Below are 17531 nucleotides of genomic sequence, written 5' to 3' on the forward strand. Positions count from 1 at the left end.
TGCTTTCATCTCCCCGTAGCCCTACTAACAAATGACCTTTCCCCAAACTTCCACTTGTGGACCATTTGCAGCACACCAGTGTGGTTGAAAATTGCTGCTCTACATACTTCTTTTCCACCAGATTCACCACGGGTCACATAGTAGGTCTAGGTGTTTATGTCATCATTATCACATGCAAAACTAATGTTTACATTACATCAGATTAATATCACTACTAACAAGAAAAAGACATTGTAAGCCATTCTGAACCTAGTCAATAGAATGGAATATAAATCAAAATATAAATTTTAAAAATATAAATTTTAAAAATATAAATATAAATCAAAATAATAAGTGCTTAGAAGAATATATATATATTCCACTATATTATATTTTTATTATATAAAATATATTTTATTATATAAAAATATAATATAGTGGAATATATTCCACATTATTATTATTATTATTATTATTATTATTATTATTAACAGTATTTATATACTACTTTTCAACTAAAAGTGCACAAAGCGGTTTACAGAGAAAAATCGAATAACTAATAGCTCCCTGTCCAAAGGACTCACAATCTAAAAGATGCAAAAGAACGCCAGCAGACAGCCACTAGAACAGACACTGCTGGGGTGACACTATATAATATAGTGGAATATATTGTGGAATATAAATCAAAATAATAAGTCCTTAGAAACCTTTATTGGCGCATATATATATATATAAACAAATAACAATTACAGTATCGACCACAGGTACAGATGCACAGGTGGAGATTCAAGGAGATATAGGTACCTTGCAGGCTGACTGGCCGTAAATGAGATCTGGTTATTCAATGGCGAACAAGTCTTGTTCGCTGCACTTAGCATACTCTGCCACTGAATATCTAGGAGGCTTCTCTTGATAACCCGGTACGCTTCCATCTGGAGTAAGGATCCCAGGGAATCAAATTCAATACCCATCATTCTGATTTTTTTTTTCAAGGTTAGAGGAGCCCACTATAGGGGACCTGTCTTCCAAGAGGCAGTGAAGTAAACTGTTCTGTTCCCCATTATAATAGACTCTAAACGAGAACTTAAAGGTTCTCAGCCATGCCCAGGTCTCAATCTGGAATTGGCCTGTCTCGAGACACAGAGCGGTATATGGTACACACCTTGGGAAGCCTAAACTTTTTCTCAGGAGTGTTGCTTGCAACTGTTCAACTGAGTGGTCCCAGGCACTTATCCATATGGGAACTCCATATTGAACTTGGGAAATGATTTTGGCTTTGAACAGTCGGAGTGTAAGGGTTGCCTTTATTATTAAAAAAGCGGTTAATGGCCTGAAGTGTTATTTTTGCCGTGCTTAGAGTCGTCTTTTGATGGCTGACCCAAGAATGGTTATATGAAATGTGTATACCCAGATATTTAAAATGTTTGACTTGTTCAATAGTATGGCCATCGAATTTCCACTTAAAAAGCTTTCAAGTTTTGGCAAATACCAGAATTTTTGATTTATCATCATTTAGATGAAGTTTGTTGTCTGTCAAATAGCTCACACATTTGCTCATCAGCCTGGTAAGACCAATATGTGTCTGTGATAGAATGATAGCGTCATCAGCATGCAATGACAATGGGACATGCCGAGCTCCAAGTTTAGGGGAAATAATAAGTCAATAAAATACTCCTTGTACATAGCTGGATGTTTTCATTTTTTTAATGCTTAAATAGATGGCATCATAGTTTGATAGTGAAGGCAAATGCATACAATAATTAATGGCAGTAAACAACCTTAGCAACATTAACTCTTCTGTGCCCATTTTGTGGGGGCTTATGGGAATTCAGAGAATATCGGATAACAATGGTTGCAACCTTCGGTCTCGAAAGACTATGGTATATGGTATATGGTATAAGTGATTGTGAGGAGCTCCAGAAGGATCTCTCCAGACTGGCAGAATGGACAGCAAAATGGCAGATGCGCTTCAATGTCAGTAAGTGTAAAGTCATGCACATTGGGGCAAAAAATCAAAACTTTAGATATAGGCTGATGGGTTGTGAGCTGTCTGTGACAGATTAGGAGAGAGATCTTGGGGTGGTGGTGGACAGGTCGATGAAAGTATCGACCCAATGTGCGGCGGCAGTGAAGAAGGCCAATTCTATGCTTGGGATCATTAGGAAGGGTATTGAGAACAAAACGGCTAGTATTATAATGCCGTTGTACAAATCTATGGTAAGGCCACACCTGGAGTATTGTGTCTAGTTCTGGTCGCCGCATCTCAAAAAAGACAGAGTGGAAATGGAAAAGGTGCAAAAGAGCGCGACCAAGATGATTACGGGGCTGGGGTACCTTCCTTATGAGGAAAGGCTACGGCGTTTGGGCCTCTTCAGCCTAGAAAAGAGATGCCTGAGGGGGGACATGATTGAAACATACAAAATTATGCAGGGAATGGACAGAGTGGATAGGGAGATGCTCTTTACACTCTCACATAATACCAGAACCAGGGGACATCCACTAAAATTGAGTGTTGGGCGGGTTAGGACAGACAAAAGAAAATATTTCTTTACTCAGCGTGTGGTCGGTCTGTGGAACTCCTTGCCACAGGATGTGGTGCTGGTGTCTAGCCTAGACACCTTTAAAAGGAGATTGGACAAGTTTCTGGAGGAAAAATCCATTATGGGGTACAAGCCATGATGTGTATGCGCAACCTCCTAATTTTAGAAATGGGTTATGCCAGAATGCCAGATGCAAGGGAGGGCACCAGGATGAGGTCTCTTGTTATCTGGTGTGCTCCCTGGGTCATTTGGTGGGCTGCTGTGAGATACAGGAAGCTGGACTAGATGGGCCTATGGCCTGATCCAGTGGGGCTGTTCTTATGTTCTTATGTAAGCCTACAGCACCTGGTATTCCCAGGCGGGCTCCCATCCAAGTACTAACCAGGCCTGACCCTGCTTAGCTTCCAAGATCAGATGAGATTGGGCATGTGCAGGGTAACAGTTGCTATTTTTTAATGTAACTGTGTAGACTTCACAGCTGCAAAGAAAGTTTTGTAAACATATTAAAATAAGCAAAAATGTGTTTCAATGTCAAATACATGTGATCCATGTATTTTTGCACCTTATGTTGCAAAAATAAGAAGGAGCATGTTTAAATGAATAACAATGTATTACATTTTTCAAATCTATTAATTTATAGGCAAATGCAGTGGGCAAATTCCTGGAGGGAGGCAAAGCGGTGAGTTTCTTCAGGCACTGGGATGCCCTTGTAAAGTGGCCCCTCCTCCTTAGCTTCCAAGCTGTTCAGGAAGGTGAAAGCAAAGTGGAGGAGATGCATCCAGTTTGCTTCTGCAGCTGCGACTGGCTCGGAAGTTGAACGTTACACTGCCACCTTACACTAGTGTTCTGGTTCCTGAAGAAACTGCTTTGCCCCCCTACAGGAATGCCACTAGGCAAATGTTAAGGTGTTATTTGAGGGAGTTAGGTTTTTTACATTTGCCATTCAGTATTCTAGAATACGGAACATCCCTGAGTATGTGCCAATACATCTACTGGATGGTGCATCTACCATGTTCATATCAAATAAGCAAGTCCCCATTTCTTTAGCGGAGCTTTTTCTTTACTTTTGTAAGAGCTTGTTTTTTAAAAAAAAAACTGGGAGACTCAATTGTATGTGAGTTCCCACATTGGAGCTGGGAAGAGTAAATGCATGTTCTGATATGCAGGTCAGCTGCAGTTTCTAGTGTATTTCCATCATAGTTTCCACTGTTGAAGATTAACTCACCTTACACCGAAACACCACAAAGGGTACTAAAAATGCCATGGCAACAAGATAGAGCAGTAGCACAGTCAAATCAAAAGACTGATATCAGGAAACCATTTATACTCATACATTACTAAATGGCTTTCTCACTGGCAATTTTCCAAGCACCCCCCTCACCCCTACTGATTGAAGCTTCCCAGGAAAAGGTTATTCACATAAGACCTGCTTACTTTGATGCTATGCCCTTGAGTTGTTTGGGGGAAGCTGACAGCAGAATGCATGTTTGGAAGACATATTTTGTAGCCTTTGGGAGCTAACAAGAAATGTGCATACTTACTAATTGGATCTGAATATTCATGCATTGTTTGATATTTTAATTTTTCTGATTTCACTGGACTTAGAGCCCAATCCTTATGCATGTCTACTCAGAAGTAAGTTCCATTATAGTCAATGGGGCTTATTCCTCAGAAAGTGTGGATAGGATTGCAGCCCCGCTTAGAATGTAAAAGTATTTCCAGAAGTGTGAGTGATGTTCTGGTGGGTGTCAAATAGAGTGTATTTATTTGTTAAAATTATTTGCATCCTACCGTTTTCAGTTTAAAATCAGGCACAAGGTGGCTGACAAATATAAAATGCGGTAGAGTATAAAAGACCACAAACTGATTCTAAAGGCAACACTAAAATTTAATGTATCTTCACTGACAGAAGTTACACATTGTAAAAGACCTCCCCCCCCCCCACAAAAAAACCTGCTTAAGAATCTTTGTGTCCTGCCCACCATTCTCCCAATTGTAAATCAGTGTTATAAGGGTTTCCTTCAGAACGAAGGTGGAACCCCTTTTCTGCCTTCCTACCTGTTTGGAGCTTTGCTCAATAAGCTGTCATTGTGGTGATCTGCAAAGAGGTGTGTTTATGAAATCCTTTCCCTCTGAATTTCTCTCCAATGTGGGAGACTCTGAACTACCCAATATTGTCTCCAGAGTGGGCGTATTAATGATATGTCAGTCTTCTGTTTTGATTTCTGGACTTTGATCAGACAGCTGTGTGCGAGCGGTTTGCTACAATGTTCACTTTTCATCTTTCCCTACAGGTTACTGAAATACACCAGAACATATGTGCACTGATTAAGTCATAGCACAGACAATAATTCTGTTGTGATTGTGAGATTACACCAATATTCCTTTTTGATCTTTCATTTAGTCAGTGTGCATATGAACTGGTAATCTGTAAAGAAAAAAATGCTGCAAAACTGTAGATGTCCTAATTCTGAAATTAATGACCCAATCCTATAGGGCAGGCAGCGGACTCAGAATTCAGTCTGCAGTCGTAAGTGCTGCTGAGTGTTGTAAAAGGCACACCACTGTTGTGCATTTTGGGGCTGCTGGTGCAAATGGCTGGACTGGTGGCTCCTTGCATGCAGCCCTGGCTCCCAGAAACTGCAATAAAGCAAGTAAAGTGGCAGACTCAGTGGCTTGGGAGAGGCTTGGAGTGGGGAAGGGGGTGGGACAGGGTAGATCTTGATGGCAGCAGTACATGCCAGGATTCTATACGCATTTTCCCAACCTGACACACCTCTGCCTCTCCTTGAACTTCCAACAGCAAGATAGCCAGAGGAGACCCATTGATGGCCTATGGAGAGGTTAGTAAAAATGATTTTTATTTACCTCTCATGAGCCTTCTGGTGGCCGCCCACCATAACATGCCAGCTCTATTGGCGTCTCTGCATGCTGTGAACTGGCAGGGCATAGGATTAGCCCCAAAGTATATATAGATATTTTCCAAATTAATCCAGAAGTCAGACGGAGCAGAAAATGATGCTGATGATAACATGTAGAGAAATGCTCTCATCCTAGAACCTGGATTTCTGGATAGAAGGATAGATTTCTGGATAGAAAGTTGTTTCCACACTTCACAGCCTGGTGTACCCCTGTTCCAGCCTTTTCCCAATAAATCCAACCTTTTCCCATGTGGATATTATTGCTAAAGATGTAAATGCATTAATATCTCTGTGACCTTCCTTGGATCATTCAAGAAATCATTATCTCTGCTTTTGTCTCCACTGAATATAATGAAAATGTATTTCAAATGTTATGTTGAATAAATATTATTTAGCACTATGCACCCTAAAGATTTGCAGTAACTTTATTTATATAGAGCAATCTGGTTTTTAAAAAAATTTATTTCCGAACACAAAATTCTTTTATTACAACTGTGCAGTATTTATGCTTTTCTGTTAATACGTCTCATTAAAGGGGAAAACTGACTTTAAAGTATATTTGGTGATCTCATTACTTTCATTAGGTTTCTAAACTAAGTTTCATTGTCCTGTTTAAATGAATACAAATCACACTGATTGCCAATTTATATTTGAATAGAACAGTGCACATGCTGCTTTTTCTAATTGAAGCTGTTCATAACTGCTTCATCAAAATGGTTTTATATGTTGTATGTGACCCCTTGGAAGGGTGAGTCATGACTTCAGAGAAGCTTGCAAAACTGTTTTCCAACATGGCGAGAGCAGCCCACCCGTTGTCAAGGAACAAATTGTTTAAAACTAGGGCAAGTTGCATTCTCTCCCCAGAGTTACAAATGCATAAAAACACATTGCAATTACGCACTAATGACATCTTTCTGAAATACATACATACACTGGCATCTTTCAGTCTTGGAAGACTATGGTATCACACTCTGAAAAGTGGTTCTAGAACAGAGTGTCCTCTCCAGTGTGAGAAGCCTGGGTAAAGTAGATATGGAGGATAGACTGTTTCCCATGCAGCAAATCCCCCCTCTCCACGTGGCTGAAATGGTCTAATGGAAAGGCAGAAGCCAATACGGTTGGTTCCTGCGGCGTCGCAGGAGTTGCCAGAATGTGACTGTGTTCAGCCATGAACTGCCTCAGGGATTCCGGCTCCGGAATTTGCCTCGAGGTTGACTCCTGAAGCCTTTTCCATACCTGGATGTAGCCACAAGGCAGTGGAGGTTTGGGATCAGAGTTTTCTTTCTCTCAGATGAGCTGCCTTTCCAGGCTAACGAGTCCCATCTACCCGGTGGCTGTTTAGTCGCCTCTTATGACAAGTACAGCCAAACTGAGGGCCTATTCTTATCCCCAGCCCCCAGGGGATTTATTTCTTATTTCTGAAATATGATCTTAATATTTATCATTTCCATACACTATATTTTTTATCTTAAGCTTAGACAATATGCACTTCCATAAAGTCTGCAGTTAGTTTGGTAAAGACTTTGGGAATTGGGCTCTTGAGGAGATTGTGTGAGAATGAGTTGTTCTTTATTAGAGTTTCTCCAATTGTTGGGTCCAGTTCAGTGGTGGTGCTAGGGGGGTGTAGGCCACACTGGGTTGTGCACAGAATGGTGATACCACTAGTACTGGCCAAAATTTTGGTTTTTGTTGAATACCATCATGTTACGTGTCATTTGATGTGGAATTGTATGCAGAATGCAATGAAACGAACCACATTGAAATATCCCTATTTATACGGCTCCAGGCGGCATAGGCCGCAGGTGGACGCATGTGGCCTCTGCGGGCTTCAGAAGAGCCTACAGACCTGACTCCAGTTGGGTTGGGGGGGGGCAAAGACTGCGGGTTCTCAACCCCCGCAGATAATGAGGAAATGGAACATTCATTGATAAATGAGGGCCGCCTGTACCTACTTTGTAAGTCTGTATATTTATGCTTGTATATTTATATATAACTTTGTAACTTCCTATATGTAATCATACCAACAAACATTTGAAAAATAAGTTTAAAAGAAATAAGTTTTCTTCTTGAACAAGAAGTTTAAATATCTTGGAGTGTCACCCCCTATAGCCTGGCACCTGGGGCTGCCCTCTAGCCATTCACTGCATTAATGCATCCTTCTGAAATTTCCTTTGTCATTCTGTGCTCCCGTAAATACTGTACCTTATCTTTGCTTTTTACTTTACCCATATGTTTTGATGTTCATTGTCCTTGCAGAGGGAAAAAAAAACACACCCAAACTCTTTTTACTGTTATTGTTTTGGCAATTGTTGCTCTGTCTTCCCACCCGGGCTTCACTACTGTCTGACTTTCAAGCTCTTCATTCTAGTAGGGTGGTCCCCCAAAGCAGCCTTCTGTCTGGCCTCTCTGGACTTGGGTGGTGGCAGCAGGAATTACCATCCCATTTTAAACTACACTTCAGGATGAGAGAGGCTGGAAGTGAGAGCTAGTTGCTAAGTGCTATGCCCTGTGCCTGTCCGTCTACAACCGCAACATGATTCTGTCATTTAACTCTCATTTGAAGAAGAATAGAAAGGGCTTTAGTTCTCACCTTATCTAATTTGCCTTTCTAGAATGCCTACGTGAATATCAATCGCATTATGTCGGTCGCATCCAGGCTTTCAGAGGCTGGTCATTATGCTTCTCAACAAATTAAGCAGATCTCCACCCAGCTAGACCAAGAGTGGAAGAGCTTTGCTGCAGCACTGGACGAGCGTAGCACAATCTTGGCCATGTCTGCTGTCTTTCACCAGAAGGCTGAACAGGTATGTAATTTTTAATGGGTTGGATGAAGCTCTGGAGTAAGGGTGGATTTGGGTCTTGGTCTGGTTTAGGTGATTATCAGCACCATTATTACAATTTGTATGGCTTGGCCCTTTTGTTGGTAATATGTTGCAAATGGGAATGGATAGATCAGGTCAGCAAATATGTTCTGTAGCTTGCTAGTTGTCCCTAGTTGGATCCATTGTACCTATGCAATTCCTTGCAGTGTGCACCATAGATTCACAAAGAACACTATAGGAATAAATAGAAATAAATCAATAAGGAACGAAATAAGCCGTTGTTGTTTAGACCCAACCCTAGTCTTTCTAAGGAAAAAATGAGGCATCCATAATGTATACTCTGAGAACAATATAGGCATGAGAATTGAAAGTAGCTTTTATTGCAGAAGTCTGCTGACATACATAAGAAGAGCCCCTGCTGGATCAGACTGACAGCCCAGAATCCTGTTTCCCATAGTGGCCAAACAAATCCTTCCATGAAGCCCGTAAGCAGAGCATGTAGGCAATAGCATTCACCTGTTTTTCCTCTGCCCCTGCAAATGGTTCAGCGGCATGCTATCTCTGGGTTCCATGAGATATATGTGGGTTCCATGTTGCCATCTTGGTCAATAATGGTTATTGATAGACCTATCCTCCTGAAATTGTTTAACCTCTTTTAAAGTAATCTAAGCTAGTGGCTATCACCACACTTGGTTGCATTGAATTCCTTAGGTTAAGGTTCTTTCTACTGCCCTGAAAATACTGCTGATTATGTTCTCTTGGGAGGGGGGCTGGAGAAACCTCTGTCTACTTTCTTCACACCATGCATTCTATATCTTAAGCATTCTAGGGTAGGCTCTTATGAATGTTCCCTATCTCACATCCCCTATGCCTGAATTGAAGCTCTGTGCCACTGCTCTCAGATTTCTTGGTGCAATGCACGATATATATGGACTGTTCATCAGTTAGGGTGCAATCCTAACCAATTTTCCAGCACTTAAGTAAGGGCAATGCAATTCCAAGGTAAGGGAACAAACGTTGCTTACCTTGACCAGGCCTAAGTGACTGCCCCCCAACTGCAGGATGCAGCCAGTGCTGGAAAGTTGGTTAGGATTGCGCCCTTTGTGGTTCATTTCTTGCTTGCTTTTCTTTTCTTAGTTGTTTCCATTGGCGATTTCTTTTCTTTTCCAGACACATGCCTATTTTGTGTAAACCAGTGAAAAAGACAATTTTCTGGTTCTTCTATATTCTGACCAATAAAAGTTTGGATGCTTTTTTAAAAAAAACCTAGCGATGTGTACTTTTTGATGAATCTTTATTCCAGATATTAATTTTTTAACTAGTTTATCTGATTCTGCCAGGAATGCTCCTTGCCCTTCCCTCCCATTCTCTTTAATTTTTGCAGTGTACAGTCTGCATTCCTTTATGCCAACCTTGTAAAAGTTTGGCAATCTTTTACTCTGAAAAGTCCGGCACGTTCTTTTGTGTTGTTTTGCCACCTTTCCTCTCCTCTCCTTGAATGAGCCTTTATAAGTAGGATTCAAGATTCAGTTCTGGGGCCAAGTTGGACATGTTAATTATTTGCATGAAATCCCATAGCTTTAGGCTGAAACCTACAACCATTTCAGCTGGTGCATGAAAATGGAAGAAAAATGCTGCACAACCTAACCTTTTATTGCGTTCCTTATCACAGGTCAAACTTAAGTTCATGCATTAGTGTGTTATACAAATAAGGGCGCAATCCTAACCAGCTTTCCAGCACCCAGGTAAAGGTCAGTGTAGCTCCAAAATAAGGGATCAAAATTCCCTTCTCATGAGGAGATGTCTGTGACTGCCATCCAACTGCAGGATGCAGCGCATGCCCCATTGCATAACTGTGTCAGTGTGGGAAATTTGGTTAGCATTTGGGCCTAAGTGGTTTGTAGAGCCATTCCTATCTCACAAGCAATTAATTAAATTAATGTAAATAAGGTAAAAAGTGTTTGTCAGTTAACCAGAAGAAATTATTAATGGATCTTTATTTATGTTTCATCTTTTTTTTGATGATGGAACTCAAGGCAGCATACAGAGGTTCTTTCATAGTCCCATCCAACTCTGACCACACTCTCTCATTATTATTAATGTTATCATTAAGAATATTTATATGCTGCTTTAAATCCAAAAATTTCTCAAGGCAGTTTACATAACTAAAAAAATAGTTTCCTGACCTCAGAGGGCTCGCAGTCTAGAAAGGTGCAACACAATAGCAAACAGCCACTGAAAAAGATGCTTTCCTGGATAGAATAGGAATAGTTGCTCTCCCCATACTAAATATAAGAAGACAATACCTTTAAAGAGAGCTTATTGGCCCATTTAGCAGTTCATTGTGCATCTCATGTTTTAAGTTACGATTCTGGCACGATAAAATGAGGGGCAGCCTGAACTGTACAGCTACTATGTGAAAACTGCTTAAAAATTCTCCACATTGTGCTTCTTCTCATGTGATAAGTAGCTTGTTTGGAGCAGTTCTACATCCCATTGGAGCAGTATTTATTTTATTTAATAATAATAATAATAATAATAATAATAATAATAATAATAATAATAATAATAATAATAATAATAATACAGGTATTTATATACCGCCTTTCTTGGTCTTTATTCAAGGCGGTTTACATAGGCAGGCTTACTTAAATCCCTGTAGGAATTTTTACAATTGACAGAAGGTTCTATCTTTCAAGAACCACAACATTCAGATGTTTCATTCTGATCTGGTTTCACATTCTGGCCTCCATCCTCCCACGCTCAGAGCAGATGGAATAGCTCAGCTTCAGCTTGTGAGCTGCTTCAAGGTCGCACGGTGCCGGTGGCCTCGAACTGGCGACCTTGTGGATGCTATCTTCAGGCAAATGGAGGCTCTACCCTCTAGACCAGACCTCCTGCCCTTTTAAATTTAAAATTTAAATTTAAAATAAATAAATTTAAATTTAAAATGAATTTAAAAAATTTGCTCTTTTAAATTTATTTAAAAGATTTATATCTTGCCTTTCCCATTTCCATGCCATCACAGTCAAGTCTGAAAATAAATACAGATATTGGCCCTGAGAAAATATCACCAACTATCATGGTGACATTCTCCATACAAATAGCTTGTTGTGGAGGCATGAGTTCCCACATGGAACTGTTTAATGCAGTGTCCATGGGGCTCTGTAACTTCCACAGTATGCACTGGGCCTCTTTGCAGACCTGCCAGTCCCACCCACCCCAATGTGCACTGCAGTGACAATTTCAGCGCTAGCAGAGTGGGTGCAGGTTGCACCTGGTCTCAGTGCTGCCAGTGATGGAATTTTCACTCTTGCTTGTGCAACTGTGTGGGCTTCTGTTTCTAGTAGAGTGTGAGAGAAAGGCACTAGATGTTGGGTACAGGCACATCCATCAAGATCAGGCGGGCACACTGGGAGGAAGCCATACCTTAGATAGGCAGGCCAAAGCCATTTAGGCTGGATTAGGCCAGCTGTATTAAAGCACATTTGCCACATTGGCATCACTAGTTTTTAAATTCTCCCTCACACCCCAAACTGTAAGACAGCAACTAAAAGATACAGAATCCTTTTCTTGGCAGTTCTTGAAAGAAAGGCTGCTGGACAATTACCAGAATTCCTCTGAATTGAACAGTCAAGAATTGGAAGGAGGGGAGCTGAATAGAAGTTGCTACTCAGAATAAGAGAGACATTAGTGGGAGGAGAGTATTGATGCTGTGCCAGTAAACTCCAAATGCCTGAGGGAACAATGATATGAGAGCCGGCAGAATGGACTTGCAGCTCCATCAGCTGGGACTGAAACATGCAGTTTGTGCAAGTGCTTCCAGTGAGATATCCTCTTGACTCATCAGCTTATAATTTAGAAAACCAAACTCTCTTGTATGCTATGAAAATTGAGGTGGGAGCCAAACAGTAATTCCCAGAAGATGATTCCCCTAGAATGGAGTCTGTTTAACATATTCAGTGAGGAGTATGGCATGTTTACACAGATGTTAGTCCACTGAATGCAGAGGTACTTGTTCGCTTGTTAACTACTCCTAGCATTGAAGTCCTAGCATTTTGGTTGCTAATGGATCCCATCAAGTTGCCCTTTTGTCTTCATAGTAATATTGTCCTTTTCCAGATATGTTTTTCTCTCATGCACTTTGAGGCCAAACGTAGATGTGTGCTTAAACACGTCTAAGTTTGTGACCAAATGGAGAAGGGGTTGTAAAAAATTTTTTATTAACAGTATGGTGGGGGCGGGCAAAACTGTGGCAGGGTAGGTGGTCTTTCATATCTTGCTCCCCACTTTGAGTCTGTTCACAAACTGCAAGAGCTGCAGTTTATTTGGACTTGTGACACAGGGATCTGCCTTTTTCCCATTTATACAGTACCTCCAAGCATTTCACTCTATTCTGTCCAGTGGCCAAGGGTGATCTGGGTTATTTCTAAGGCAGTTTATGTCAGTCAGAAGGCAATGGATGCAGAATAATTTCGTTTTAAGAATGACCTAGAAGCAACCTGGCTTCAGCCCTGACCCAAGAGGAGATCAACATTATCTGCTCAAGTCATACTGTGGAAACATGACTTTCCTGGAGTTCAGTGAACTTAGCTTCTGCCCTGCTCAGATAAAGAGGCACTGTCCTTCTTTAGGATCTTTAACCTTGTTAAATGCATACCCAAGTTCACATTTTAATGAAGAAAGGACCAGCTCAGATATAAACTTCTGAGTGGGTAGATTTATTTAAATTTGTTTTGTGGGATGTTGGTGGTGGATTTTAATGCTAAAAATGCTTTAAAAATGTAGAATTAAAAAATACAAATCCCTAGGCTTTAGTCTTACATGCATGTCCTAAAATGTGCCAGTTTGTTTCAGTTGAAAAGGATTCTGCTCCAAAATGGGGATGTGATGTAGTGCAATTAGGTTAAACAAAACAACCTTTATATCAATTCTAGGCCCACAGTTCTTGATTTTAAAAAGCAGCATGCTAACAGCGGGTAGGTTTGGGGCAGAAAGAGTTGCATTAGTAAGTCTCCCTGGGTACAGTACTCAAAGCAAACATTCTGCTAGTAAGGCATAGGCAGAACTCTTCAAAAGTGTGTAAAGCTGGGACTGCAGAGGTGTTTTCTGTGCTACCAAAATGAGGCAGTGTAGTCCCTGTATAATTAGCCGTTCTTTTTATTGATGGACTTTTAAGCTTCTTAAGCTTAACAGAGTGAACTAGAGATAATTTAACAAAAAGACTGAGAGAAATGTGGAAATTAGCAAGGAATAATGAGGTCCCTTGGTCTTAAGTGTGCACATTATTAGCCAATGATAAGAGCATGTTGAGAGGAGCATCACTGTGGCACGTTCCACTTGAACAAACAAACAAGCAAGCAACAGATCTAGTACTGCATGTACAGAGAATGAATGGTCATGGTAAACTTATTAAGGGCTCAGTCCTATACAACTTTCCAGCACTGATGCAGCCCTGAGGTAATGGAGCAAAGATTCCCTTACCCTGAGGAAGCCTCCATGACTGCTTCTGTGACTGCTCCGTGACTGCAAGATGCAGTGTACATCCTGTTGGAATGGCTGTGTCGGTTCTGGAAAATGGGATAGTATTGGGCCCTAAGTCTCTTGGACTTATACCTATAAGTGACTTCTTGCTGAGAGCCAATGTGGTGTAGTTCGAACAGTGGAAACACTGAGACTTGTGTTCAAATCCCTACTTAGTCACAAAACTTAGTAGTGATTCTTGGCTAGTCAAGGTCTGTCTATTTCAGCCGAACCTACTCACAAATAACCCAGTCTTATGGTGCCCTTATGCCACTGGAACTTGTGTACCAATGGCATTAGTCACTTTACAATGGTTGCAAACCCACCATTGGGAGGAGCTGGTCTGTCACTGCAAGCACACCAGCTGAGTCATGACCCCCACTGCCAGTATGTTAGCCTGGAGACTGGGAGGGAGGCAGGGAGAGGTGAAATGGAGCAGAGAGTGGGTGGAATTGGGAAGAGAGGGGACAGTACTGGCAGCAGTGGCACCACAGATGTCCAACTGCCTTCCAGGCCTTGATCTACCTTCCCAGGTCCACACAGACTTGCGCAGACCCGTCATGGCACTGGAGGCTTATCCAGAGAAGACCTCCAGGACTGCCCCCTCTGCAGGATATAGTGTGTGCTCTGGCATTGTGGCTGCATCAGTGGAAAAGGGAAGGGATAGGATCAGGGCAAAAGTTGTTATGCTAAAGGATGCATGTCTTCTGTGCTCTTCTCTAGTTTCACAAAAGTGAAAGCATTTACTTTAAAACAACCTGCAGTTCTATGTTAAACTGAGGAACCTGGTTTGTTGCATGGTTTTATCCTGGTTTAATATTCTGGTTTAATATCTGGGCTTGTTCTCAGGGTAATCAGTAAACAAATCATAATTCTCCAAGTTCATATGTCACAGAGAGCTGGGCTTTGTTCTGAAAGTAAAAGCAGAAACTAACTCTCTTTCTTTTGCATTTAAGACTGGAGGAGTGGGGAGGAGGGACAGGAACTTGCAACTTGCTTTACTTGTAGTAAATTGCATGTATTGTATTCAGTTCAGCGGAATACTCTCACTCTCCATTGTGTTCTGTGCCTTTTTGTGTCAGGATCTGAAGAGCAATGTGAGGTATGCTTGACAGGTTAGGTGAGCTCAGTAGTGTTAAGATTTTTTTTTGTTTAATAGCAGTTCCCTCTGTACTATTATTGCAGAGTGATTTTGAAACTAAAGGAATAATGAACAAGGATTCGCCATGTAGTAATGGTGGTGGCTCTAACTGAGAAACAAAAGTCCAGCGCCCCCTTGGGGGCATGAAACTAGTTGTGCATATTTGAAATCTGGTTTCTATTTGGAAGGGGATGCTCTTCTTTTGGAGTGCTGGGGACTGGACTAACTGTTACATTACTGTGCTATGATATGTAATACTTCAAAATACAAATTTTTTTGAAGCCCCCCCCCCGTCAGTTTTTATATCCCATTGATATCTTTTTCGAATTTCCTCTTTCAGTTCCTCTCCGGTGTGGATGCTTGGTGTAAAATGTGCAGTGAAGGAGGCCTCCCATCGGAAATGCAAGACCTGGAACTGGCCATCCATCACCATCAGTCTCTATACGAACAGGTCACCCAGGCCTACACCGAGGTGAGTTTTTTCAGCAGAGACCTGAATCATTGCTAGCAGATACACAGCGATAATCAATAGAGATTGTTGGAATATGCATTTGGGGTGCTGAGGAGTTATTAGGGGTATTTAGATACCAAGGGTCTTCTTCTGTGCAGCTCCATTGGGAGCAGACCCATTGCACCTGGTGGACTTTACTTCTGAATAAACTTTCATAAGATTATGTTGTTCATGCAGCACCAGGCCACGAGTTCCTGAAAGCAGTTAAGTGAATCTGGAATAGAATCCGAGCACAGTATGATAGTCGTAACACTGTGTAAGATCTATTCTAAGGAGAGAAGCAAACTTTGTATAATGAAGTAAATCAAGTGATGGACGTGATGTTTAGGAATTTCTTGTGCCCAGCTTGAATTCCAATCTCTGATGAAATAAATGAAGGATGATGATCTGAACTGGCTTCTTTGAATCAGTCACATCATCCATGTAGCATCCTGGTGATCCTAGCTGTCCGCAACCAAAAACCCTGGGAAAAACTGTGGTTTGCAACCTTTGTGCGATGTATCAGAGATCCACCACTGTGATCTATTGTTTTGAATTTTATGATAGTTTTGCACTGCAGTTTAATATAATTGCACTTTGAGCCCATAACCAACAAGGGTGTGTGATCACTGTGTGTGTGATGCTGGAGTTCTGTGCTCAAAGCATTTTACGCAAATTAATTAACCAGCATTAATGTTCATATATTATCTATTTATATTGACTATAACTTTATCAGATGTTTATAGATTTTGCAGTTTGAAAAAACACTGGCATTAAAAACAGAGAGGGAGATATTGAATTTGTTGGGGGAAGTAGGAAACAGAGGACAAGAGCCATGCTGTGGGAATCTGATAATCTCTGAAAATCCTGTCAGTGTTGTTATATGTCCATGAAGACTAGGAAAATGTGGCTTTAGTTTTTAACATAAAAGATAAGGATGTGTTGGCACTTTACAAGGAAACTCTACAAGAAGGAAAGAAGACATCTCTTCAAACGCATGCAACTTCCTTATCTCCCCATTTCAAGACTTGAGCCTGCGGTAGATCTTGAGCTGGCAACCTAAGTGACTGGATTATGCCTGTTCACCTATATACAGCAATGGCTGGAGAAAGGAACTACATTGAGTTTAGCCACACGTACAAAGAAAGCATTTTGCAGGCCGGAATGGAAGAGGCAGTAGTCCTTAGAGTCTGTAAATCCTGCATGTCAGACTTGCTCACCACTCTAAGCAGGAAACTCTCACCCTTCCTGCCTGTAGCTCACCTTCATTGTACTCTAATGCTCTTTTTTACTTCACCACATCCAGTTCTCAACTGCATTGTGACCTTGAAAAATCCTTGAAAAATGCAAAGTACTCACATGAAAGAAGCTTATTTTTAATTCCTAAAGGGAGCCACTGGAGGGCTTCAATGGCAGCTGCCCTTCTTACTTTTGAACAATTAGTTTCTTTCAAAACCCATTCATTCTTTGATAGAGACTTTCAGGATGCAGATAATTTATGTTTTTTTTTTTCTCCTTAGTGTTACTGTAATATCTATAACAAATACATTGTCATAAGAACATTTTCCTTAAGCTAAAGAAAAGCAATTAAACCAAGTGTGGATTCCCACAGTGTTTTTCAAAGTGAATAATACATACGGTGTATAGCAAAGTACTTAGGTTCTAATTTGTGGTACATGTTCATTACAGGTTTGAAGGAAAATGTTTTCAAGTATATTCTTTGGTACCTGATTGTAGCACTATAATGAATCAAGAGCAAAATCCCTTTACCAAAAATTGGTAAAAACTATGTAATCATTAGAACACACTGTCCTACAGGCCAGTTAAAAAAATTGGAAAATGTCTCTTTTTCAAAAAATGGAACTCACTGCAGATACTTGCCTATAAGTCGATCTCACAGATAAGATGAGGGCAGGTTTTGAGCCCCAAATCATGGAATTTGCTGTGACCCTCGGATAAGTCGGGGGTTTAACTTAGGGAGGTGTCTGACTATAATTTTGTCTGATTTTACCCAGGGCCAGATCCTGAAAAATAACCTCCCAGTAATTGTTACCTAATATTCAGCACTATTCAGTACAGTCACTAATTTATTAAAAACACAGTGTATATACATAG

General features: G+C 40.8%; 1 protein-coding gene and 1 pseudogene across 1 annotated transcript in view; one reads left to right on the forward strand and one right to left on the reverse strand.

Moving 5' to 3' along the window:
* Positions 1-17531, forward strand: part of LOC136645156 (kalirin) — a 250046-nt gene that overhangs the window by 97956 nt on the left and 134559 nt on the right. Inside the window, exons 7-8 of the mRNA XM_066621402.1 lie at positions 8053-8244; positions 15267-15398. Of these exons, the coding sequence (XP_066477499.1) occupies positions 8053-8244; positions 15267-15398 (324 nt within the window). The remainder of the gene's footprint in view (positions 1-8052; positions 8245-15266; positions 15399-17531) is intronic.
* On the reverse strand, positions 2853-2972 carry LOC136637008 (5S ribosomal RNA; annotated as a pseudogene).

Source organism: Tiliqua scincoides, chromosome 1 (genome assembly GCF_035046505.1).
Source record: "Tiliqua scincoides isolate rTilSci1 chromosome 1, rTilSci1.hap2, whole genome shotgun sequence".
NCBI classification, from domain to species: domain Eukaryota; kingdom Metazoa; phylum Chordata; class Lepidosauria; order Squamata; family Scincidae; genus Tiliqua; species Tiliqua scincoides.